This window comes from Pleurodeles waltl, chromosome 4_1 (genome assembly GCF_031143425.1).
Source record: "Pleurodeles waltl isolate 20211129_DDA chromosome 4_1, aPleWal1.hap1.20221129, whole genome shotgun sequence".
Classification (NCBI taxonomy): domain Eukaryota; kingdom Metazoa; phylum Chordata; class Amphibia; order Caudata; family Salamandridae; genus Pleurodeles; species Pleurodeles waltl.
The window spans coordinates 357344767-357371961 of record NC_090442.1 but is presented as its reverse complement, the minus strand read 5'-3'; the positions used below and the strand labels follow the sequence as shown (position 1 = coordinate 357371961).

Sequence of the window (27195 nt, the reverse complement as noted above, 5' to 3'; positions counted from 1 at the left end):
GCTCAACCGTGCATTAATATGTTCTACTACCATTGCCTCATCAGTGAAATCCATGCAATAATCATGACATGCCACTTTATCTCACTCAACATCTTTGGTGTGTTAACGCTGATTTTACTAATGAATAATCATGTATTAATGAGTGTTGAATTTGCGTAGAAAATGTAATAACGTAGGAAAAAATAATGCATGCATTTGAAGGTGTGTCCACCAGTATTCATGAAGTATACTTATTAATGGTTTATTAAAATGAAATGATGAGCTTATGTTTGATTTAAGTAGTAATATGTCACATTAAGGGCTATGTATTATGTATTAGCTTTATTAATTGTAGGCTTTAAGTTTGCGAGGCCTTGGCCTAGTTGCACAGCCTCATGTCAAGCTGCATTGCTTAGGCTTTTTAGCAAATGGATGCTTAGAGAATTAAATTGTGATTTTCCACTGTGCTGATCTAATGTGTTCATAGTTAAAAGTATTTTTCATGAGAACTGCTTGCTAGTAGAGGCTGTACTTGCTAGCGCAACATGTTTAAAGTAATGTGTGTGAGACTAACTTTCCCAGGAGAAGACAAAGACTATACTGACTGGAATATAAACTGCAACAACATTGTTACCTGATGAGCCAAATGACAGGAGCGGGAGAAGAGGAGCCAATCACCGACATGTCAACCACGTACAAGTAGAAATGTAGATTTGAAGTTTTAGTTTTATTGGACAAAGTGCAAACATGCGAACCCTTGACCAATTAGGATGCGGGAAGTAGTTTTCAGGGAATCTAACTTTGCCAGACTGCACTTGGGGAAGACAGCGCATTTGCCCATTTTCTATCTTGCCATAAGGCCATTATTTTCTTGACCATCTTGAGGAGCGACATGCTCAACTTTAATACTTAAAGACTTTGCCTTTTCTGAACTTTGATGCTGTATTCGGATGCCTTGCTGACCAGACTGATGTCCTGATGACGAAGACTATTTTGAATTAATGAATGATCCCAGTTCCCAGTTAACGTCTATTGTGACAATGCGCACTGGTTGAGAGTTAACGGTCTACACAGTCGCAGGTTCCTTATCTATATTGTGATATCGGTGTCAACTGTTTATCATCTATGTTTGTCAAAAGTCTTGTGGCTTAAAATCAATAAAATGTGTTTATCAAAAAAAAGCCTCAGACTCATTGCCCGCCAAATACTTGCATCAAACTCCTCCTCACAGCAGATGTTTTATACATCCGGACTCTGAGGCTAGCCTCCTATAATCGTCTCTTGCTCCACCTGCCAAGTCGCAAATGGTTTGGTGGGAGATGCCTGCACTCTCAGGGCACCGCACCATGGAACTCTTCTGCTGCCTGTTCACCTTGAAAACAATCTGAAAAGTAATGTCTGTAACTCTCTGCATTGTCTAATTTCTCCCCCCGCAGATCAATGGGTCAAAAGGCCAATGTTGTAACTTTCAAGTTCTTTGTTTTATCAAGTGCTCAAGTTTTCGTGCGTGCTTTACGGGGAGGGGGGAGGGGGATTAAATCAAGCTTTGAGGGAGTCTGCTCGAACCCTGACGCATGTCCGTGGCTGCTGTGCAACGAGGCGGCGCTTTTGAAAAAGCTGCGCAACAAGACATACACAACCTCACACTTTCAAGTGAACACACTAATGCAAACGTGCAAAGTCCCACCGCTTAGAACATATGCCATAGACTAACACATTTCATGCGTGCTCAAAAATCCAATGGCGTTTCTTTAAATACCGCTGGGAAAAACAAATTCTCATCTCAACCTACAACCTGCCACACTCTTCAGTGTTTGAACAGCCTGTGGCCAAGAAACGCAGAGACGGTTAATAGCTTTTCACGTGCTTTACTACAATGGAGGGGGGGGGGGGGGTGCGGGTCCGCTGGAAGTGTAATTAACAGTACCTATCGAAGCCACCAGGAATAAAACACACAATCAACATCTTGCCGCTCCCACATCGCCATACTAAAAATAGCACGCTGGCGAAAATAAGATGCTACCTCTCTTGAGGGAAAGGATGGGTGGGAGACGAGCAACGTGTTGTTGACTATAAATAACTGCGTACGATACTGAAGAGCAGCAGGACTGGGTCACAGTGAAAGAGAAATGCAGGTCACGTGGCTCCCCCAGGAAGCGGGAAGACGGGATCCCCTGGGTATCACCGCAGGGCACCTCTGACTAAAACTCCAATCCCTTGTTTAACAGCCCAATCGGATCTCAATCTGACAGCCAGGATGCTCAGCAGGCAAAATAGAACAAGAAGAAAGGGGGGGGGGGGGGGAGATTACAATGATATTACAGCATGTTTTACTATCAACAAGGACACGAGAAATCGGGCTGCAGGTGGCTACTCCAATCAAGTAACAAGCAAAGAGCAATCAAGGCACATAACGGCAATCGTCATAAAAAGTGAGATTTTTTTCAAAAAAAGAAATGTATTTCACGAGGTTAGCTGGATGGGCGCTTCTAGTCACCGGTGTATCCAGCACACATGATGAAATAAATAAAGTGATTGCGGCCGCAGGCGAGGCCGCCGAGGCAACGCTGGGAGGATTAAGAATTGAGGTTTTTGGCCGCGGGCAGCAGGAGTCCAATGTTTCATACGGAAAACAGAAGGGCAGTACCCCACACCAGAGTAGCCACTTGCTTTTTGCGAAGTAAGAATACTTTGTGCTTGCTGGGAAACAGCAGCGCGCGTCGGTGTCTGATAAACACAGGAACAACTACCGATAAGTAATACACAAATATCCGTTTGTTGGTTTTGCCCTCACAACAAATAGGCCTGAGATAAGAGCGTCCGCAGGCTGTGGGCAGAAAACACTTTTGTTGTGTGATCACGAGGCGGTGAGTGGACAAAGGCCCGTCAATTAGAATACATTTTGACCAAGCGTTCGGGCACGGGCTGATAACAGCGGGCAGCCTACATCATGCCGGGGAGCTCGTGCATCAGAGAGATAGCTTATCTCACACGGGTTTGCTGGCTGGACACATTTTGTCACTGAAACAAAAGGGGGGTTTCAGCTTTAAGTGACAGTCACAGCGTGGGAGGGAACATCTGGGAGAGGCTCCCAAGCTGCAAACTGTTGCAAGTACCGATGGAGCCGCGGCATGAAGGTCGCCTCAGGCCTGCACTCACCTGCTTCATCCGTGAAATCCCAGCAGCAGCGGCTCCACGCGTCTCACACAAAGCTGTCCATTTCTTTTCCTTTAGACATTATTTCTCAACATCGAGGATCCCCTTTTTTATTTTCGCCACTTAAACGTAAATTTGTTTTTTTTCACATGGTATCCGAAAACATATTTTATGCTTTGGAACAAACCTTTCACAGCTGTAGGAACAAATCGAACAAACTGTAATTTATTTGAATTCTGACCTTTTCCATTGAATAGTCAAGCGCAACTGTGAGAATTATACCACTTAGTATGGAATGGCCTATCAGCTTGACCTCTGGAGGAGGCAGAAACCAGCCCCTAGGAAAACCTGCGTTACTAGAAGAGACAATTCTACTAAAACACTACATGCCTTGTCAGGGGTAGTAAGCGCTATATAAATACAATTACATCAAGTGGCGTAAGACAATATAATGGACCAGCTTGCAGAATGTGAAGAGGGCCCCGAGACTCCCCTACCTCACAGATATTTCTAGGCTTTTGGCTGAATGGAGAGGTGGCTGGTGGGTATGGCCCGCTGCTCCTCCGGGGCCTGCGTTACGACCCATACATATAACATCCTGAGCACAACCAGCAACAGTAGGCCCTCATGCACAATCAGCAAGGGAGGGAGGGTCACAGGTCTGCACTCGGGGTCAGGATGCGGAGTCGGCACGGAGGACCCCACCTGGGGTGGAGCAGGGTGGGTGATGAACTCATGGGAGGAAGCAGCAGAGTGTTGAATATGGGGACGCATGGGTGATGGGGCTATAGGCCCATGTGGCGGTATCTGCTCGGGGTGGACCAGTGAGAACAGAAGGAGCAGGCATCAAGGCGGGATAGCATGGAGCAAAGGAGGCAGTGGCTATGGGTGGGAGTGGCCAGGCTACAGGTGTGAGAAGTAGGGGGGAGTAGAGTGCAGTGGTAAGGACTAGAGGACGGGACAGGACAGGGAAGTAATGCTATCCGTTTGCATATATTATATGCAATCATTGTGTAGCACAATACTTATTTAATTTTTGTCCATGAATATTGTAACTGTCGTCTCACAAAGTAACATGAATCTGATCGAAGGCTGAACTAGCATTATCATGAAGGTATTGCCAGGCACAATATCAATGTAATCTTTTTAGATCAACCCATCACACAAATCTCTCCTACATGGTCTTTAATTTTTAACTCGATCACATTTGATGATATCAACCACACTGGCAGTGGCACTGTACCCTCCTCTGCCAGTGATGTACATATACTTACACCAATCAAATAAATTAGAAAAGATGTCACAGTATTTTGGTGAAATCATAAGGACTGTACTTTCTTTACCTGCTTTGTAAGCTTAGGTTTGTAGATTGTTGCGCAATCTAAACCCCCCCCATACACCAAGTTCTGATTTGCATAAAACATTTTCATCCTGATGAAGGTGCTTTGCTTATAAAGTCCAACCAAACGTTATGTCACTATTTTTTTAGTGTCTAATAGATTACACCTTTTCTCTGGAAACTAACAGACCTGTTGGGCAGATACAAGCTTATTGGCACACGACAGGTGTCTCATTTCAATTATGTTTGTTAGTGGAGAAAATAGTTTTTGAGAATCAAATTAATAAAAAATATTTTATAGTTCTTCAAAAGGGACGTCTCACTATATACCCTTACATTGTTTGCTTAAAAGGAATGCATTTCCTGTAAGGTAGTTCTGTACTGAAGCATAATAGATGCCCCTTTGCTTGGGTAGTGAGGGGTCCCCCTTTATTGATATCAGAAATTAGTGCAACATTTTCAACTGCGATGACTAGTCTACTCCTTCCTCTTGTATTGTGTCATTCCGAAAACTCACCCTCACAATTTGCCATTTGTAACTAACACTAATTTGTTGGAAGTAAATGAATATTGCAAACTTCAGAAAAGGGCAGATTTAGGTCAGAAAGAGTCTGGCCCCAACGTCCTAATGAAATCACAGCACAAAAAGGACAAATGTGTGAGCTAAAAACATACAATGACTACTTTCAGTGGCTAGAACTGAATCTGTGCTTACTGGGAAGAAGTTGCATTTACCCGGGCACACTTGATATTACACGTTTGGATTCTGTAGAATCACAGGTGCCCGAGTACCTCTAGTGGGAGCTCCACAGTCTAACTTTCTAGCCTCGGAAGTCACTCTGTGACCCTCCCAACCCCCAATAGGCAGCAATATCTGTCTTCATCTACCACAAAGAAAGCTCCAACAGCTCGGGAGCCAAAATTTGCTGCCCTCACTGAAAGGAATCCCACAATACCCCCCTGTCCCAGGAACGGCCGAGGACTTCGGGGCTTATGGCCCCCCCAGCTGTCTCATCGCTCACGCCTTTGACTTCAAGACCCAGATTTGCACAGAATCCTAGGCCGTGTTTGGAGGAGCCACAGTACTGCACAGGAGTCCCACATGAAGCAGCACAGTGTGGCGCTGCTGCAAAATCCCACTCAGACCACACAATTCTCAAGTCCCCACAACCCCGATCTTTCTGGTAGTGGATGATCACCACCTACTCTACCAGGAGTTGGGACTCCATGAGATGGCTATTCTAGGGCGACAAACCCTCTAGCCTTGCATCCCTTATGGAAAGAAACAGGCCCACAGGAAAGGCAGTAGAGAAAAACTTTACAAAGGCACCCAAACAATCACCCTTGGAGGAAAACACAGAGTACCCCAAGAGAACAGCAGAGTTAAAACAATCCAAGAGGGACCCACTAATGTAAGGAAGGAAGGGATATAAAAAGACTGCACAGCCCTAACGTTGCATTTTTTTCTGAAAAAACATCTAAAAGGAATACGGAGCCAGGCCGGGGGAAACAAGAGAATGAAGACCCTTCCAACGGAGAAACTGTTTCCATAGAAACCTTGGAACGTGTCACTCGAAATGGTACATCTTCAGAAATCTCAATTTGGGAGAACATCAACTGCTCAGATCAAGCTTAGATGAATTTCACTTGGTAGTGTGCCTGTAGTCACCACTTAAATTCCCACCGATTAATCATTACATTCTTTTGCAGAGTATGGTCACTGTAACATTTGCGTAACAGAACTTGAGGGGCCCTCTGCAAAGTACATCGAGGGGCACCCTACAGAAGCACTCAGGAGCTCTCAGGTCAGGGTACTGTGCTGAGGGCGCCCCCTGGAGCTCAGGGGCCATCTGCACTGCAGAGGCTGGTGGGGCCTTTTTTCCACCATTTTAACTGCATCTTTTGTAGATACCAACACAACTTAAGAAGCAGGTGATCCTTGTTCATACTATCTAGCTAAGACTCTACACATCCCAACATCAGCCATAGCGCCAGCCCACTACTTGTCAGACAAAATGTTTGGTAGCTCCAACATATCAAGGGCCAGAGACCTAGTAGTTTCTCACTTTCTTGACTCCATGTACTGAAATACATTTGGACCAGACCAGTGCCTAATTGAGCTCATGGTTATACGTTGTGGGCATCAGCACTCATTTTTGGGGGCCAGGATTAATTTTATATCTTTGACTTAGTGCAAGAGAGACATGTCTAAACGGGAGAAAGGGAAAGCAAAAGAAAAATAAGAAAACCGATCAAGCAAGAATGCAAGGATGAAAAGAAACCTACACAAATGTGGTGCAGGAAATTGAGGACTGAGTGAAAAGATGAGGTGGAATTAAAACTAAACAGGTTAGTATTCTGCAAGCCTGGTATTCAATGGTGTTGGATGCAGGCTGCTAAGAAAAACCTTGGGGCCCGGCATTCCTTTGGTTTTTCAAAATGTATTATTTGATTAGAAGCCTTTTATTGTTTTGGGTCATCTCCTCAAAATTTAAAATCAGAGTTTACATCATAATTTCACATCTGAGAACACGAATAACAGTTACAGGTCCTAAGGAGAAGAATATTCTCTTTCTACATAACCTAATCAGCCTTAGACTGATCTTCTTTGATTACCTCAATTTCTCTTCCTTAACTTCAAGTCCCTTGGTTTTAAATTTGTAGGGCTTGGTTCTCACACCTCTATTTTCTTGAGTAAATCATACAAAACTGTCCCTACAAGATGAATGTTTTTTGTTTGATGAACCCCTTTGCTGCCAGGCCTTTTCCCCTCCTGCACATCTCTGAATTCCGGGGTCATCATACTAGCATGTGAATTACAGGGCATTTCTCAAATAGAAGTCTTTTTTACACACTGTCTTACATTTGGAAAGACAAAATGTAGAGAAAGACAAGGGGCAATAACACATGTTCTTCTATTCTGTTTTCACCTACGTCTCCCAATAAAAATGGTACCTCACTTGTGTGGGTAGGCCTAGTGCCCGCAACAGGAACGCTCCAAAACGCAACATGGACACATCACATTTTTATATAGAAATATGATGCGTTTTTTGCAAAGTGCCTAGCTGTGGATGTTGGCCTCTAGCTAATCCGGCACTTAGGAAAACCTACCAAACCTGTGCATGTTTAAAAACTAGACACAGAGGAACCCAGGGTGGGGTCACTTGTGGCACTCTCACCAGGTTCAGTTACCCAGAATCTTTAGCAAACCTCCAAATTTGGCAAAAAAAAACACTTTTTCTTCACATTTCGGTGCTGCAAAGTTGTGGAATCGGAGTGGAGCCACACACTTCCTTCTACCCAGCATTTCCCCACATCTCCAGATAAAAATGGTACCTCACTTGTGTGGGTAGGGCTAGTGCCCACAATAGGAAATTCCCTAAAACACTACGTGGACACATCAAAATTATCAAATACAAAACTACCTGTTTTGGCAGGAGGGGTGGGGGGCTGCCTTTTTAAACCTGGGCTCAGGAGCCATCTAGGGAAACCTACCAAACACAGACATTTCTGAAAACTAAACACCTGAGGGAGTCCAGGGAGGTGTGACTTGCATGGATCCCCCAATGTTTTCTTACCCAGAATCCTCAGCAAACCTCAAATTTAGCTAAAAAAAAAAAAAAAAACTTTTTTCCTACATTTCTGTGTGGGATCACCACACAGGCACACATTTTCTACCACCCAACGTTCCCCCTTAGACTCCTAATAAAAATGATACCTCACTTGTGTAGATGGGCCAAGTGTCTGACAGGGAGGAGCCAAAAACATGTCGAAATTGAGGGGGAACCAAAGCGGGTCCAAAAGGGCAGTTTGAAAAAAAACATTTTTAGGATGACAAGAGAATTGTTTTCGTTATAGATAAGACAATGCTGGGTGGTAGGAATTGAGTGGATTCCTGCAGATTCCGGAAGGTTCCATCAGAAAAATGTGGGAAAAATGTGTGATTTCAAGCAAAGTTAGAGGTTTGCAGGGCATTGTGGGTAAGAAAATGGTGCGCAGTGCATGTGAAGCACACCATCCTGGACTCACCCAGATGTTTAGTTTTCAGATGTGTCTAGGTCCCATAGATTTTTCTACATGGCAGCGTCTCAAAATCCTAAAAGTGCAGCCTTTATCATTCCAAGTGGGACTATTTTGAGAGTTTGAGAAGCTCTTATGGCCCAAATGTAAAACCAAAACCCAACATAATCAAATGTCCTCTTGCTTGCCAATGGGATAAGATCTTTTAGTGTGCGGGGTGAGAGCTGAAAGACTGTTACCCCCTTTAGTTCGGGTGAGGGCATCACCATGCCCATACTGGTTGGTAGCCACCACCCCACTATATATTTTTTTTATAATTCCCTAACATCCACAGGGAGTGAATCGGGGGTAAATGCCCCATCTGCCCACAGGTGGGCAGAACAACTTTGTCCCCATTTAGTTGGTCTCTGCTGGGCTCCCCACCTCCCCCCACCCCCCTCTCCCGGGGAAGAAATGTCCAACAGTAATGTCCCCCCATGGGGAGCAACCCTTGCCCAAGGGGCTGCCCCCCCCCCAAAACAAAACACACACACACACACCAATCCCTGGTGCCTAAGTGGTTTCTGCCCCCCCTGGGGGGGGGGCGGCAATCTGCCTAATAGAGAGAGGCCGATCTGACCCCAAGGTGGGCAGAAATGGCCTAAAATAAAATTGCCCCCCAGGGGAGCGACCCTTGCCTAAGAGGTCTCTCCCAATCTGTAAAGAAATGTGGAAAAAAAAAATCTCTTGTGCCTAGTGGTTTCCATCTCCCTTGGGAGCAGATCATCCTAATTAAAATAGGCCGATCTAATGGCCTAAAATAAATTTGCCCCCAGGGGAGCCACCCTTGCCTTAGGGGTCAGTGGCCACCTCTGAAAAAAAATTGGCCCTCGTGCCCAGTGGCTTCTGCGCCCCCCCCCCCCCCCCAACCCCCCACTCCCCCAGGGAGCAGATCAGCCTAATTAAAATAGGGCGATCTGCCCTCAGGGAGGGCAGAAAAGGCCAAGTAAATAATTGTCCCCCAGGGGAGCGACCCTTGCTCAAGGGGTCGCTTCCCTTCAATGTTTATAAAAAAAAAATTTTAAAAATCCCTAGTGTCTAGTTGGCATTTCTGCAGCCTGATCGTAGCCCAATTGCTTTACGATCAGGCTGCAGAAATGCTCAGAGAGACATGAAAGGAAAGAAAAGGCCTTTCCTTTTATGCCTCTCTGCCTGCTCCCACCTCCAGATGGGAAGAGAAATGCTTTCATTTCTCTTCCGATCACTTCCAGCACGATGGAGGGCGACCTCTAATGAGATCAGCGCATGATCGCGCGCTGACATCAGACGTCACTGGGGTGGGGGTGGGGGGTGGGGGGTCAGGGGTGGAAGAGTAAGCACTTCAAGCTTTCATCCCTGCCCTGGGGGGTGGGACCGTTTGTGCTGCCCCCATGCTCCAGGGCCAGGACGTAATGGTTACGTCCTCGGCACAGGAACACTATGCTGCTGGATGTAACCATTACATCCCCGGCACAGAACCGGTTAACATAAAAATACATATTTACAAGTATCAATTACAACACCTACTGATGCACATGCCTGATACAAATGCAAACTTGCCATGTCAATCTGTTATGCCCTTGATCTATACCACAGCACAATATACTCAAATACTATATAGGAGACAGCAATATTTGAACTGCACAAACAATTTAAAAGGCAAACTTTACAATCAGCCCATCACAGGGATTTCAGAAAGCTAGTTACTGGTGCTTAAACTCTACTTGTACTAACATTCTGAAGCATTTCAGTCTAGCTACATTCATTTTCAGTTGTTTCGTCTAAAGTCACTTGATCAGCTGATCTAAAAAGGAAAGAAAAGAACAAGTGCCCTCCTCTGGACAATTTACGATTGTGCATCTTTTAAACAGTAATACTACGACCTCTAGAAACGTTTATTAACAAGAGCAGTGCAAATTTAGTGGAAAGGCAATTCAGAACCCTTACAAAGGTAAACAGAAAATAGAGAAAAACTAGCCCCTCGCGCCTTTAGATGACTACCGTTTGACAAAAATAGTATACATACACATAATAAAACCTAAGTAATATGCAGCTATTCCTAAAAAGAGACTAAGAGTGCTGTTGATAGTTATTCCTTAAAAGGTAAAGATGAGAGTCCAGAGTACACTATTCCTTACTATTCAATCTCACAAGCACAGGGGCGAGCACCCGCACAAATCACACAGGCTGGGAGGGGCTTTAGCCCAGCCCCACCACACCCCACCAGAAAGATCTGTGAGCAGGGCTAGGGCCACTGGTCCAGCTGCCCGGTTTCATCTCGAACATTTTGCTGGCCCTTCTCTGCTCGCAAGGGTATTATTTATCATTTGTAAATGCCGCCATTTACTTTTTACAATGGTGCCCTACTCTCTTCCTACATGAGCAGTGATGAGAGCGAAGTAAACAGAAGTAAACAGGAACAACAGCCTTAGCTGTGGGTTATTTTACTTCTTTAGTACTGTCAGGCGCTCCATTACATGCAGCACTATTTAAATATAACCTGAAAGAAAAAAAACGTTGCATTAGGACATTCGGTTAGGTAAACTTTTGTGGGATATTATTGTACAGTGGCTCAATGCATACATCTGCCATTACCAAGTGATGGAAACAAGATATTGTACTATTACCCAATGTAGAGGTACTCTTAGAAGATTGGAATGCGGAACCTGCATTGCCGGCACACACACAGCAAGCATTAAACTGGCTGTTCCATCGATCAATGTACCCAATGCCTATGACATGCCTGCATATAGATGAGGTCATATGTGACAGCACTGCACCTTCTGCAAATATTCTGCGTTCAATCTAGACGGTACAGTTTGAATCCCAGCAGGGGCATCGCAGCCTTTCACTCTTTCGAGACTGACAAAATGTACATCATAAGGGACTCATCTAGAGTTTGACGAATACGGTGCATGAAGAAAAAAGCATCAGATGTTTCGTCCATCAGACTCCTGGCTCCCCAGTTCTATTTCGTGTTGGGAGAAGAGTCATGTTTCAGACGGTGGTGCTTCCACTGCCTCTGCTGGTGGGAACCACTGATCAACAGCTCATCAGCCACTGGGCCTTTGCACAACAGAAGATCCACTCTGTTTATGCTGGTAGTTTCCCTGCACATTTCTCCGGTCCAGACCTGCCAAAGAAGTAACAGAAAACCAAAGGAATTACTGCCACTGTGCTGCGAGAGAATTCTAGCGTGTCTGGGAGATGTATTTTTTGCTTCTCAATAACAAAGTGTGGTATGTTGCTTTGGAAAGCTAAAAAAATTGGACACATAAAACATGGAGCCTGCACAGAAAAGCGGGGTCCTTAGCAGCTTCATTGAATTTGTACAGATATATATCTGCTTTTCTGGCAGCGATCTCTAAAGATGGTAAGTGGTCCTGGCAGACCAACCAAAACACCTTAAGTGAGGTCCTTAAGTGAAGGCACACTTCTTAATTATAGTACAGCAGAACCTTCTCCAGCATGCACTACATAAAACACAAGGTTTATGTGTGTGTGAGAAGCGTCGATGAAAGTTACCTTTACAATCGATACAAAAGAAATGTCCTCAAAAGCACTGAAACGTATCAGTTAAGGTGTTTAAAAACATTGAGATATACAAATGTCTTAACATTTCCAGAACAATGAAAGTAGTCATGTGGTGTGTTGTGGAGTACTGCTGACCATTCACAATTGCAGAAAGGGAATTTATGCCATGGCTCTGACAATACTTCTACTGTTTATTGTATACACCAAATGTGCCTTTTACTCCCAATGGAAACTTTGAAAAACATTCAGAGGTTGGAGACAATTTGAATTGGTCTCAGCTCTGGAGGAAAATCTGAATATGAAGTACAGTTCACCAATTAATTGTCTTACACCATGTAGAAAATAGTGTGGAGGAAATTCAGACAGTGGATCCTACACCTCAATTATAGTCTCCTTTGGGAATGTGAGGGTATTTAGGTGGAAAAAGGAGGTCCTTTGTATAATACCAATGACTGACTAAATAGAGTCGTTTACTACACAGTATAGTGCTGTCCATGTAAAAAGTTTATATTTTCCACGTTTTTTTAGTAGAGTGTTAGTGCAGGCAATCCTGTGCTTTTCCTGGATTAATATAGACTTTTATAGCCTATTCACACTGTACATGTTTAGTTGACACCTGCAAATGTGATATTGTGCTGAAACTTTATAAATGCAGATTTTCTGATGCAACTGTACGTAGGTTCAGATGTACTCTTTGCACTCAAAAGGTCAACTTTTCTATTTCCTGTCTCTCTTCTTATTCCCTCGATGTACTATGGACTCCGCATCTTCTAACTCCCCATTTGTCCCCCCAGCTAACCAATCCCATCCTACCACCTCTATAGACCCTGCTAACCAAGTGAAGCTTGTTCTCCAAGTCTTGGGACAGGAAGACATACTTTGAACCTCTCATGTCCACATGTCCAATTCAGCTGTCCTTGCTCCCAGTCTATAACTCTTCCAACTCTTCTTTCTCTCCTTTAACCTCTTCCTCTCTAAAACTGCTTTTACTGAAGGTGAAGCAACCCTCCCCTTGCAGCTCCCAGGCACCTCCAGATGAGCAATTGTTTAGCAATGCACAATCACTGAAAAAAGAAAAACTGAACAAACAATTTGATATCAGACCTTGGACCTACTTTCATCACCTGAAATAGGTTAGAGGCCAGTCCATCTGCAGTCAGCAATGCAGTTGAATAAAGACTATAGGAGGTTCCAAAGTTTTCCTCATGGACCTCTTAAAGACCTCATGCAAGATTTCATCCCATCTGAATGCAAATCACTCCAAATTCGTTGTCCACCGTAACTAACCACTTCTTGCTTATTCCTGATTATATACCTCCACCGAAAAAAGAGCTTTTACAAATGCTTTCCTGGATGCCATCTCACAAATAACCTTAAACCACAACAATTAAGGTATTCCGAATAACTGGAATGTCTTTTAATCAACCTATTCTCCACAACCAAGCATCCTCCACTTATCCAGAAGCTTTCAACTTCTTGTAATTCATCTTTATTTGCTACATATCCAGCTAACATCATCCTGGACATAATTTTTTCTTTGCCTTGAATAATTACTTTAACAGGAGTCCTTACCATCTATGCTGATCACCATGTTATCACTGTCTTTGTCAAACTGCCCATGAGAACATGTGCTACTGCCATATCGACCAACAAGGCCATTTAAAGACAGTGCAACAAACTCAACCTCTCCACACTCTATGTTATCTATCTAAAATGTTATCTGCTAACCAAAAAAAAAGGAGTAGCTTTCCAGCTAGCTTTCGGAAGGCTTCAGTTTCATATTCTTCAAGACACATGAACAAAACATCAACATGTGAACGCCTGTCCCTCCTAATGCATATAATAGATAGGAACATAAATCAAAGCACTCCTACATTAGTGATAGATATTTAACACCTACCACAGTAAACCTCATTTCCAGAGTTCCATGGCCAAATGCCATACTAAAGACATTTTTAAGATCTGCATGGAATTCAAAACCCCAGAGTGCACAATTACAAGAGCTTCCAGCCCTGCGATTCCTGTAGCGGTATTGTAAAGTGCCTCATTTCAACGACAAAGGAGCTAGAACATCACTTGAGGAACATTACGCCAGCCATTCAGGCAACTCAGACCACGCTGAGGAAGACTACACATGCTAACAGACTTTGGACCATGTGCTACTCAAACCTGCAAGGACAACATACTCTGATTGTTGCAAGCCCTGCAAAAACACTCGTCAGCAACTTTATTACTTCAGGAAGTGGGAACGAAACACCCATAGACAAAAAGGATAAATTATAAGACAAAGAAAGGGGTTAAAAAGCAAATGAAAAAAAACAAAGAAGTGTTATGAAGAAAACGAATTTTACCTCTTTGATACATCAAAGGGTCCCTTCAAAGAATTGAGTGAGGAAAGAAGGACAATGTAACTGACGAAACAAGGACCAGATGTGGTAAGACAGAAGGAAGGAGGAATAAGCATTTTTAATGGAGTGTCCTTCCCTAAGACGCTGAGGCCCACATTTAGTAAAGTTTTTCTCAGGTGCTTTAGCAACAAAACACTATGAAGAATAGCTTTAATGTACTTGCCATTTTAAAGATCTGAGAGTGCAGTGCTAAACTGCATTGCAATATTTATTAACCGTACACCTGAGTTCCGAAGGGACTGAGCAATAGCATTTCATGGGTAATCAAGCATGGAAGAGAGTAAATGGAAACATAAAGCAAACAATAGATGGTAGGAGTAGCAATTGAATCGAACCAGAGAATTCTAGATTGCTATCATTAAGAGTGCATAGGATGCTAAAGCAGGCCAGAAGAATTCCCTATGAGGCAGGAGACTGACTGCAACTAATGAGGGAAGGAGAAGAAGAATGAGAGGAGTGCAGGGAGAACTTAACAAAATAATTCAGACCATCAGGCTGAGAGGCCAAGTCTTTAGTCATAGCTTAAAGCGTGGGAAGGAGGGGGCAGGTTTTGCAAGATGGAAGTGTTTGGAAAGTAAATTAATAAGTGTAGGTATTTACTGTTTTGGAGTAGCCGCTTAATTGTCTACCACTGAAAACTAATGGCGGTTAGGAATGAGACTGCCAGACCTATTGAAGCACCCACTTTCCTGCCTGCTGCAACACAGTAGACCCTGAAATGTTTTGCCCTCAATCGCTTTTCCTCACATAAATTACTCCAGTTTGCCTGGAGCCTTTTTTCTGATTTAATTCGACCAACCCCGCTAGTAGCCAGCTTTATGCAATTTACCTTCCTTTCTGCATGAAGTTTGTTATGTTATTAATGAGCATTCTTTCAAGATGAAATGTTTTTTCCTATGATTACTTGACTCAAACAAGTTTAACTGGGTTGATCTGCATGGAATGTTGCAAAATATTTGCAGAAAGGGTAACACTATGTAACACTCCGTTGTTCCCAATGTTCACAGTTATGCTGCAATTTTGGGTATTGATTCTGCCTTGTGGGGACACCTTGGAGAAGCACACTTTGTTGTTGGTTAGTTTCTGTGCTTTGTTTCTACAGCCAACGTATTTCCAAATGTGGGTTGAATTTTAAGACACGAGATTGCCCAAACATATGACAGCTGAGAACATCTATTGGGCACGGAGCTTCAGGTTTACCATGTACAAGCAACCACGGAACACAGTTCACATTTTCGGTTATAAAGAGGCTGCCAACAGTCACCCTTCCTGCCGCCTACTCATGTGACGGCAGATTCTTGTTTCCTGTACTAACACTCCATATTGCACTTATCATAACTGCACTGTCAATAAGTACAGTAGTTTTTAATAAATATATTTGCTTAAACAGCAAGTACTGTTATGCCAAAACTAAAGGGCCACCCTCTTTAAAAATGCACCGTTCCCCAAATATTTTCCAGAAAAGTGACACTCCATATTAGATACTGTTTTAGAACAGTAAGTGAGCCCCACAAGTAAATTTGACTAGGTTGCGAAGATGGCTGTATCCACACACTATCTTTCTGGTTTGTCGTGGAAACACTGCAGGATTTAAACGTGCGCTTACCTGCAACAATGCTGTACAATGTCCTAAGGGACATAAGCTGATGGTCTCAAAGAAGAGGTCAAGCGAAGGAACCAAACATATGGGTTTTCAGTTCATATCAAAATCCATGTCCAAAGTGAACCTAATGATGGACGTTTACAATTGTACCACTGTGCCTTCACCAGTGCATTTCAACTTGGCACTTTCAGCGTTAATCAAATATGGGAATATAAATGCGCTAAAAAAAGGCGATATTAATCATCAACATTTACATACCACTCCATTCTTGCCACTCGCTGTCACGTTTAAAATGACTGAAAAAGGAACTGACTAAATTGATCTTACTCACTGTACATATTGATGGAGACTGATGTAACATTAAAACCTTAGCTAATGATATGGACTAGTTTTGTAACATTTCATCTCCTTACATTGCTCATCAGAAATTCGCTAAGCTAAATGAGGAATTCCAAACCTGTCTAGACAAACTTCATTTCACATCATTAAAGTGGTGTCATTTTCTCATGAGCCCTGGGGGAAATCTGCTTTTCTGGATTAGGCTTTATTATCACCCATTTTCTATTTCTGACTTCAGTACTGTGAAAGGGCTTAAAAACAACCATCATTCACAACGGTTCTGACATCAATGCACTGTTAGCTACTGTCCCGGAAAACATTTCTATAAGACCCCAAAATGGATTAAAGTATTCACGTGGTTGGATAGCTGCTTTAAGCTTCGAAAAGTGGGTGATACCTCTGGAGAACAACTTCTTTCGGACGCTCAGTGGATTCGGGGAATCCAGCTGAAGTACAAAGATATTAAACATAGTTGATAAGAGCAAAAAGACAATTTGATCCCTCCGTATGCCCACAGGGGAGTATTGGGGTGCTACTACACTGAGGAAGCAAAAACAGAAACTCAATCGATTTCGTGACAATTAACTAAGACTTCAGACTCCTCAAACTGAAGGCTCTGTACAGTTCATGAAAACCTCTCAAAATGGCAGTTCAGTTGCCCAAAAAAGGAGTATAAGGAGAAAAACCTTGATAAATCCTGACTATATTTCTAAATAAATATGACACCAGATATTTCTGGAGCCTGATAAACAACATGTGGATGGCATAAGTATTCTGTTTTTCCCACAATGCTTTCAATGGCACCCACCCACATCAGGGCTCTACCATTTTGGGAGGGATTCATAAAACATCTATTTAACCACAGAGATAATTAAGGTGCACGGAGTTTCATCTTTAATGCCCCTAGACCTATTGGAATTACAGTTAACATTCTGAAACCTCAGGTGAATTTCTTTTGAAGTCTCTATCAAATCTGTCCTGGCAAATGGCCTAATTGCACTGTTCTGGAGGGAGTCATTCTTACTCCCAATTCATAACGCGCATCTCCCAATTCACAACAAGCATTGGCAAGCCAACAGGTTGACCTTTTTATAGCTTTGGCATAGGGCATACACACAATACAAATATTAAACCTACTAGCTTTGCCAAAGCATATCTGTCCACCAGGACTAGCACAGACAAAAGTATAAAAAATGGGTGATACTGGAAAATAACCATGGCTTGCTCTCTTTACCATCCATTTCTTGGATGCTTTTGTCACTACTCCCTTCATTGTGCTGAAAGTCTACTCGCTGACTGAATATAAACATGGAGAGCATATTGGAACAGTAAAAAACATAATAGAGAAGGTAGAATACCATTCCAAGATGGAGATCATAATTAGAATCAGTCAGAGAGCAGAACATCAACACTAAAGAGGAAACACTGACAGAAGCACTGCATAATGATTTTTCTGAACTTTTCACAAAAGATCTATACTGTACTTGCACCTGTGATCTTGATATATGATAAAAACATCATTTCCTTGCACCACCCTTTGATGCACCTCTTTTGGAAGATGCAGCATGCAGAGGAATGCTGGGCTTTTTATGTGCCTCTTGGAGAGCACCTCGACCCAGCTAAAGGTCAATAAGAACTATTTTACATCTCTAATTTACACACAGAATTATTTGGGATATAACCCAACTTCTCCGTTGGATAAATTCTAACATTATGTTCCTGCTCTGCATTTGCATGCGACAGCGGCCAAGCTGAGCGGTCTTCAGTGGTCGATCATTCCCCTTAGAGCAGCACTGTCAAACCTTGGAAAGCTGCAATTACTGTTACTGAACAGCATTGGGTGAGCTGTCTAACAGGCTAATCAAGTTATCTCTTCGAGATATTCTAGTGGTAAATTCTGGGTCATGATGTGAAGTAGTCAGCTATGTGCTGTAAAGAGGCTATATTTCACATGGTAGATCTGGGAGCAACGGGGAATAATAATTCTAGAACTGCATTTGAAGCGTCACCATGAGTTTCTCATTGAGGAACAGAAGTGAATAGCCAACACACTAGGCAGTGCGTGGAGCAGTAGAGGGGTCTCTCTCTTAGGGGGCTGGGAGAACAATTATGCATGAAAGACATTAAAGGAAAAAAAAAGATGACAAGAAAGTGTTCCAAAGGGAAGAGCATATAAAAATAGAAAGTAGATGAATCATGGAAATATTGTGCCTAGCCTCTTAAAAGTGAAGAATGAAGGGTCCAGTTAACTGCGAAGAAGGTTTAGGCGCAATACTCCACACATAAGTCCACACAAAGTCCTCTTTCTCACAGCTAATTAGGAATAACAGGTTGACCATGGCAGCCATAACGGAGTAGCTATGTTGCAACAAGAGCTAATCCTGAGTGCAGGTGGTTTATTAAATCTTTAGGAACCTCTCGAGTTGACAATATACTAATTTCTCAGTATTTCGAATGAACCTTTACATCCTGGTTCAGAAGAACAAGTTACACACTATATTCATCATGTTCTCATTTGGTGCAAATGTCTTAGTCCATTTTTTACCCGTTATTGTACTCAATAATACTGCATTGATAGCAGGGGGGGGGCAGAAAGGAGCACCTGGGGTAATTTTAACATTTTTAACGATTACTGCAGAAAACTATGACAGCTGGACAGTGAATTCAGCAAACACTAGCTTAAAGATTATTACAGACCACAAATATATTAACCACACAGAAGCAGATCATAAACCTAACAGCTGGAGAAACCTATTTCCCCATGTCTCTGCAGGACTTTACAAGTCCTAGAAATGGGAAAACTCAGAGGCCCCAAAAGAAGAAGTACTTACAGATCATAAAAGTCTTCTAAATCCACCTTCTGAAAAGCAGAAGATTTTAGCAGCACTAGAGTGGCTTCAGCTTTCCTCCAAATTCAACATACTTTCCTGGATAGGTATCTTAGCAAATATTTTTTTAACAACGGAAGCATTCCTTCTGTGTAAGGGTTTCAGTTTGGTTTTGAAAAGTTTTATACATCACCTTAAGTTTATTTTCTACCCCTGAGCAGGAATGTCTACAAACAGTATTGGATTTGCAGTTCTGCATGCATTCTACAGCATTTTAGCCCAGTGGTTGGGATAAATCAAATTAAGGTGCACATTGCAGATATCACCAGTTTTGTTCCGGATTGTAGATACCTTTTCTACCCATAGTAACTGCCTAGCTCTTACCTTCCTTCCACTCAGGCTCTATTTCACTGACTGTTGAACTGATCATCTACAAAAAAGCTCACGGCACCCACCAACACTTCAAGACAGCCTGATTGTGTGTTTTTTTAATGTGGCATTGCAGCAAACCGATTTGAGGCATTTACTTTTGTCACCCCAGCCATGACAGCTCACTTGACTTTTTCTTTTCTTTTTTGGTTGTCTTCATTTGTCCTACAGCACCATTGGCTAAGGAAGTCAACCTCATCTCCTTTAGATGTATTCTTAGTTATAATCAAAATTACTTCTAGCATCAGTGAGCTCTCACAGACCTCACCTGTGCCACATCCGCATAAAAAGAGACCGCACCCCTTTATGTATAAAGGAGGGTCAACTTCCCTCCTCCTTTATAGAGTATTATATTGTGCAATTAATAAAACAAAGTGTGACTGTGCAAAGCATAAAACTACTGCCTTGGTTCGTGAGAGTTTCTAGAATAAGGCAACTGCCATGTGGACGTCAACCACAGCCAAAGAAAGTCCCCCTTTGCCTCCTTCTCCGACTTCACTTCTCATATCTTCTTCCACCTCCCTATTCTCCTCCTCTTTTCTCTGGAGTGAAGAGAAAGTGAAGGGATGGATGAGTGGGCCGTGGGAAAGAGGAGGGACTGAAACAGTGGGGTTAACCTTTGAACTTAATGGATGGAGCATCCACAGGAGTGAGCCCAAATAGCATGTGCCCATTCACTTCTATTCCCTGTACACTGTGGTGGCAGCCATGGCAATCTGGCACTACTTCTATTAATCGTCCTGCCAGTTCCTTCTGCCTGCAAACATTGCCCCTGATCCATGCCTACTAGGATGTACTAGTAAAGTAGCAAAAGGAGGTCAGAAAAATTCAAAGAGTCCATATTAGAGACTGACGCTCTCTGCTTGGTCTTTTCAATGATTTATGCAGGAGCGGCTCGCAGGGCTTTGTTGGGGCGGGGTACAGGGGAAAATAATTAATAAAAAAACAAAATCACTTGCCTAGTCCGCACCTATGCCACTTCTCTTGCTCCCGTCACTGCAGGCAGGCACAGGCTCCCAGCCTGCCCTGCAGCCAATCTAGACGCTGCTCAGAGCAGCGCTACAATTGGCTGGGACCCTGTGCAGGCTTTCTCCCGCCTGGCAACCATGTTGCCGGGCTGGACAGAGCCTACTGTGCATGTATGTTTGGCCGGCCAAACATACATGCGCAGTGAGGGGAGTGCATAGAGCACTCCCCTCATCTCGTCACCCCAATGCCCGCCCCTTTAACAAACAAAAAGATAATAAACGCCCTAATGGAGAAGCTGGGTCTGGCTTTATGAAGTTCTGAGGAATTCAAAGCCAAGCTTGGGAGGTAGAGCTACGTTCTAATTCATTAAAAGTGACATGATCCAAATTTACTCAAAAAACTTGAGGTAGAAAGCAAAGTGCAACAGGACAGAAAATATCAGTAGTGATCCAGGGGTCATAGATTTGCAGCTGTTTGTATTACTGAAGCAGAACGACTGAGGCATTGCTGCAGAAAATGTGGTGTGCTTTGTACTGCAGACCAACCGTGGTAATTAGATAAATATAGAAACAGAACACTCTTTCCCATTTGGAATTAATTGCAAATGGGCGGATGTTGGCAACAATTTTACATTTTAAAAATACCTTGAAAGCTACAGGTTTTTCAGTGTTACATGTATTATACGATTATGTGACAATTTCAGAGAATCTCAAGTTTTAGGTCGAGCTTGCAAGCGCTTTCACCTGTTGTAAGTCCTGTGGGCTTTTAACCACACCCACTGCAACCCCACCACTTTCACTCGTTCGTGGGCTTGCATTTCAAAAGTCTTTTGTTATCCTTGGTAAATTCTTTACGTTTGTCCCTCCTTGGGGAGGTTCTCTTACCACCTAGGACACCGACCCTGCTACATGGATAATTGCACATTTGCCGATATGTTTGACTGCATGCAAACTTTTTCCTTTTGAGTCTCTCCTTCGCGCTCATGCTCATGGCAGCTGTGGCACTTTGAATCGGCTCGCTTATGTCAACTGTTTCACTTTTCATTTCCAATTTATGTGGCAGGAAACGTTCAGTTATGAATTTACAATGCCAATAGCTCCAACTCAAGCAAATGCATTGCAAATGCCTGTTTATCAGGTGTGTGTGGTGCCCTTGTTTACATGAAGTGTGGTAGGTACTAGTTTTGATGAATACTGGAGCACATTTAGGTCTTTAAACTGCACACTTATTTCCTTTAACTTTAAGGAGACAATTACAGCTGCATCCACGAACATCTATACAACTGCAGCGTTTTGCATACTCTGGGCCAAGTGTAATTAGTCCTTGGTAATCTTTCGTGACGCGCAGTATGTTTGCCTTGCCAGAGAATTCGCATCCAACATCCTTATGGTGAGCTAACGTACGGAACATGTGTCAAGAACAGGCAGGCTTATACACAAAATAAGAAATATTAAGGACAACATAAAGGTGTTCATACTCAACTGATTTTGCTTAGATGCTGAAAAATGCTCCCTTCATGGGTTTCACCACATAGTAGCACTCCGCAGAAATACCTGTGCGGTAGAACAAGAGCCAGCCACATTTGTAATCTACATACACTGATTTTTCTTCTACAATTACGTTTTACATTAACCCAGGTACACTGTTTGGCAAAAAAAAAAAAAAACAATTTCAATGATCTAAATGTGTGGAAGCTATTAGAACCCGATGTCAGATGATGGCAGACGTGATCTCCTCTTTTCATAAAGCTAGTCTATGTACATATTTTCCTGTATGACATTAAAAGCCTGGTATTAAAAAAAAGCACAGGCTTGAATTCCATTGCCACTTTCTAAGTCACCTAAGTTGAACACTGGGGACAACAGTCTGCAGCTGAACAAAAAAGTATTTATTTGGCCTGCTCCAGCTTCCCACCCTTGCAAACTTCCAGATCCTACCCTTACATTCCCGGCTAAAAACAGCGGTGAAATCCACCCTGACCACGCACCCAGCCCCCGTTTTCTAATATCAAAGTGCGAAATGCCCAGTGTGCCTTTGCAGGGCATGTGAAAGTATTAGGTGCCAAATTCAACAAGAATAGTAAGCTAGAAAGGCAGACTTTTCAGAGTGTTGACTCCAAAGGTGCAACAAATGATTGTGGCGAAGATTATTCAGTTAAATGGAGGACAGACTGGGTACCTGTATTTTCAGCACATTAATAAAATATGAATCTTTCTGAACAGAAAAGCAGCCATCTTGAAAGAGATGCACATATAACACCTTTAAGATACCTATTTCATCCATATCTCCAGTACAAGGAAATCTCATACAGGCCCACATAAGCACATTATCCAGCTATAGACATAAGATGATTAAGTAAATTGAAGATACATTATATAATATATAAGTGCTGTACTGAGCATGGCCATTGGCCACTTTTAACCTTTTACCCATTGGTATCTCTGACCGGTGTGATGTTTTGCAGCCACAGTGGCCCCAGTGACCTTAGCAGATGGGGTGTGTCTGCCAAAGTGTCTACTAAAGGTAGACTGGACCACAGTAAAAGCTGTTTTGAGGCACAAGTCACATCTAGCTGTGATATGTGTTAATGTAAAGATTGTAGACGTCAAGTTGACCAAGCCTCTCAAGCTGTGTAAGCCTTACAAAGCGTCCAAGTTTCTTGAGCCTATGAAGTGATATCACAGCTGAAGCGCCAGAATCCCCTCCATTCCACCTTTTACCTCTCATCCTGTATCCTGGGTTCTGCCCCTGGTAGCTAATAATTTATCTTGCGGCAAACTTGTATTTTCTTTAGTCTTTACAAGAGACTAAAGTTAGTTTCTAGACAGCCTTGGCCGCATTTGGAGTCTCACAGACCAATCTCCCGTCAGCTATCCCTCACAAACAACAAAGTTCTGAGACAAATTGGTGGATCAAAACGGCTTCAATTCCAAGATCCAGTATTGGAGAGTCCTTTGGGTGACTATTTCATGGTCCCCAACAACGCCTTCAACTGAACAAATGGTTCAAATGGAGCAAGGGGGGTAAATGGAGGAAAAAGCCCAAAAAACAATGATGAAATAAGCCCAAGTATTCTCTCTTTTGTAATGAAACAGACTGGGTGAAAGGATACTAAGCAAGGGAAGGAAAATTGCTCGAGTCTCTCTGTGGAACTTAACAACAAGGCACTTTAACATTTACAAGAGCTGAATACCATCAAAACTATCAAAGAGTCTTGTTTTGCTACAAACATCAAACCTTTTTGATTATGACTGTAATCTTAAATTTGAAACCATCATGGTTGGGAGGGCTAGACAGGCTTCCGGCAGTCCTTTAGAAGTCAAACTCATTGTGGTGAGCCAATGCCTTAAGTCCTTTTTATCAAATGGATTTCCAACACTGGGATAATTCCTAGTGTGGGACAGTAGTTAAACCCATTCTCTAGCAATGTCCCAGTGATGGCCATAAAAATTATAGGCGGATCTCCTTATTTAGATGTGTTGTCTAAGATCTATGCCCAAATTCTACTTCTACTGCTCAAGCCTTGGGCTTTTATTGTGGGATAATTCCTAAAGAACATTGTGGGTATTGGTCAGTGTTTCACGACTGACCACAGTTTTGCACTTTGGGGCACAGCAAGAAGGGCAGCAATTAGTGTGCAACTTATGCTTCTGCTCCGTGAACTTCAGGGTGGTGTTTGGCCTGGTAAATGGTGCTATTTTGTGGGAAAAACTAGCTAGACAGACCATTTCTCCAAGACTTGTTATTTATGATCCAACTATTACATGAAAATAACTGGGTACAGGTTGACCTGCATGGGCTAGTAATATTAACTGATCAAATCCGTGTAACCAATGGTCTAAGACAGGGATGTGTTCTAGCCCGGCTGATCTTCAGTCCCCTGATTTGAAGTCTTGGGGAATGTGAACTCCTCCTTCCCTAAGATAGGTGGGGTACATATCTACTGCATCATGTATGCAGATAATTTGGTCTTAATAGTCTGTACACCCATAGGCTTGAAACAGAAACTGTAAGCCTTATATGCCTACTGTGAGATGAACTCTTATGATTTTGTCAAATAGGCTTATAAAGTATTCCTAGTTTTTAGATAAAGTTCCTTCAGAGAAGGTAAAGGAATACTTAGCAATTACCATTTCCTTAAATCTGAAATTGGATAGGCACATTACCATGCCGAAAACTAGTAAATGCACTGAGAAGATTTGGGGGCCTTTCTACTGATGCACCTATAAAGGCTAAACCACGGAAGTTAATTCCACAGGCTCTCTACATAGCTGAAATGGTACTGACTCAATTGGGACCCCACTCGCCGGACCAGATCACATGCTTTGAGATTTGTGTATGGTGTTAGTCAAGGTGATAACAAAGAGAATCCCTCTTTCATGATGACGCAGGACTTAAGGATGTTTGCAAGTAAGTACTCGTGAACTATGCTATTGGCAGTGAAGAATATGGACGTAGGTTTTGGTATATCTGAGGTAGATGATATTAGGACGGCAAGTGTGCTGAAGATAACTTTCAGTGAGAGTAAACAGCTCTTCAGCTAGCGATAAACTATTTCTTGCCTGAGAAAGCTCTATTGGCCATTTCTTGAAGTATGCTGGATCAGGGGTTTCGTTCCCAAATTTGTCTCAGGTCCTGGCTAAACGATTTAATTAGTGCAATTCTACAACTTCAGATTGGTATTGATCCTGGTTGGAGAGTTCTTGGCTTTAAAAGGAGGATTTTCCTTTGGAAAATAACGGCTACTGTTCTTGTAATCTAAAGATGAATTATTCTTTACCCCATTTAGTGTTAGATTGTACTCTCTTTTTGGTTGAAAGGGTCCTGTGTCCATTTTTTTTTTTTTTACAGTATGGGGTAAGATCACAACAAAGAACGTGCCACTTTATTTTCTATGATATCATTTGACAGTGTAATCACTATTGCTAGAAATATTCTGCTCATCCAAAATGGAAGTTTTAATGTGAAGTAGAGTTTTAGAGTTTATGTTGAACAGCTTATCCTATATTAAGCTATGTTGTATTAACCATGTCTATCTAGTAAAAAATCTATGGCAACTGGCTGTAGGAAATCCTGAAGATTTTTAGTTCTGAAACGCTTGATGAAATTGAAGATTTGTTTAGAGAATACATTTTAAATTCTGTATTTGTTTTCTATTTTTAACTGGCCAAGGATGAAGTTGCATGAATTTATTTCTATAAGATGTATGTCTTGAAAATAATAACTGACTTACTGAGTTTATACACACCTGCAAAAGTACATTTGTTGTGACTTGGCGTAGATGAAGGTGCATGAAGGGATGACTACCAAACCATCCAAAACATTACAGCATAAACACGAAACTGAGTCAGGGAACTTTAGGAAAAGTGGATGCCAAGCTGCACTGTCACATGTGGCACCTTCTACAAGAACGCCCATTTTCGTTTTTTGGCAGTGCGGATTAATATCTAAGCCGTCTTTCCAAGACGAGCTCCCACTATACAGCTGTGCCCGTTGAACAGAAGACTAATTGGTTTCACCCACTAGTATGCCAGCACTGGCAGTCCCAGCAGCACCGTCATTCTTCTAAACTTCAAATTCATGTTTGAAAAAATGTTGTTTCATGCAAAACTTTCCTTTGTCACTCGAAGGTCCAATATTTCCTTCAGAAACATACTATTTAACACTAAAGCCTCAGTCACAATTGTAAGGCTACACTAGAAATATCTATCAATTCAAGGTTATTCACAGCACACACTGACAAGGTAAACACTGGAAAACGACGTTTCACTTATAAAGGAAGTGCTCCCTTGGCATAAACAAGCACGTCGCATACCACTTGGCGAACTGTAAATCAGTGATTCTTAAATACTATTCATCAAGTTTGTTCTGCTAAGCTTCATCGCTGCTGGGCTGGCTGTATTTAATGGTTAGGCATGCGGGTATATTAAATGTTTTTGAGAAAATTAAAGCGCTTGCAAACAAAATAACATTTTAGTTATATCCCGCAATTTTTGGCTAACGCTTAAAATGGATTTTTGTTTTCTAAGATCTGCAAAAAAAAGTAAAGGGGGCATTCTTAAAAGTGCATTTCGCCTATTTAAAATCCAATAGCACCAGCATACACCAGAATAAATACCAAGAACTTAAATATACCATGCTACTGAAAAAGTTACTTCCATTAAAAGCTGCATGCCAAAGTCTGTTTACAGGCCTGTCCATAGGCTTAAAAACAGATGATTAGGTTCTTCTAAAAAGTCATTTAAAAACTGCCCAGAGCCTGCTGTTAGTGTTGTGGCACCAACGCACTGTAAACCATGATAGTAGTAGCAACAAACTCAACGATGCAGACTTTCACATGCTTTGAAGAAATCTCCGTTTACTAGTAAGGATTTTAGATAATGCTGACTCACCAACATATGTTATAATCGTTCATTTTTAAGTATATTAGAACTACTTCAGAATTTGAAATGTGAAGGAAATCTGTTAACAAAAAGAAGTTACGTTTTCAAAGCCATCCAACTGTGTCTCCATGAAAGAGCATTGGCAAAATCAACAGGTGTCTACTTAAAATGGCTAAGCTGTTGGCTTTGG

General features: G+C 42.3%; 1 protein-coding gene across 15 annotated transcripts in view; it reads right to left on the bottom strand.

The window, feature by feature from the left end:
* PLEKHA5 (pleckstrin homology domain containing A5) overlaps positions 1-27195 on the bottom strand; it is a 991819-nt gene that overhangs the window by 739449 nt on the left and 225175 nt on the right. Inside the window, exon 4 of one of the 15 annotated variants that reach the window (XM_069228514.1) lies at positions 11477-11645. The exons of the other annotated variants lie outside the window; for them this stretch is intronic. Within the exon in view, the coding sequence (XP_069084615.1) occupies positions 11606-11645 (40 nt within the window). The 3' untranslated portion in view covers positions 11477-11605. Of the gene's footprint in view, positions 1-11476; positions 11646-27195 lie in introns of those variants that run through there. 15 annotated transcript variants of the gene reach the window in all.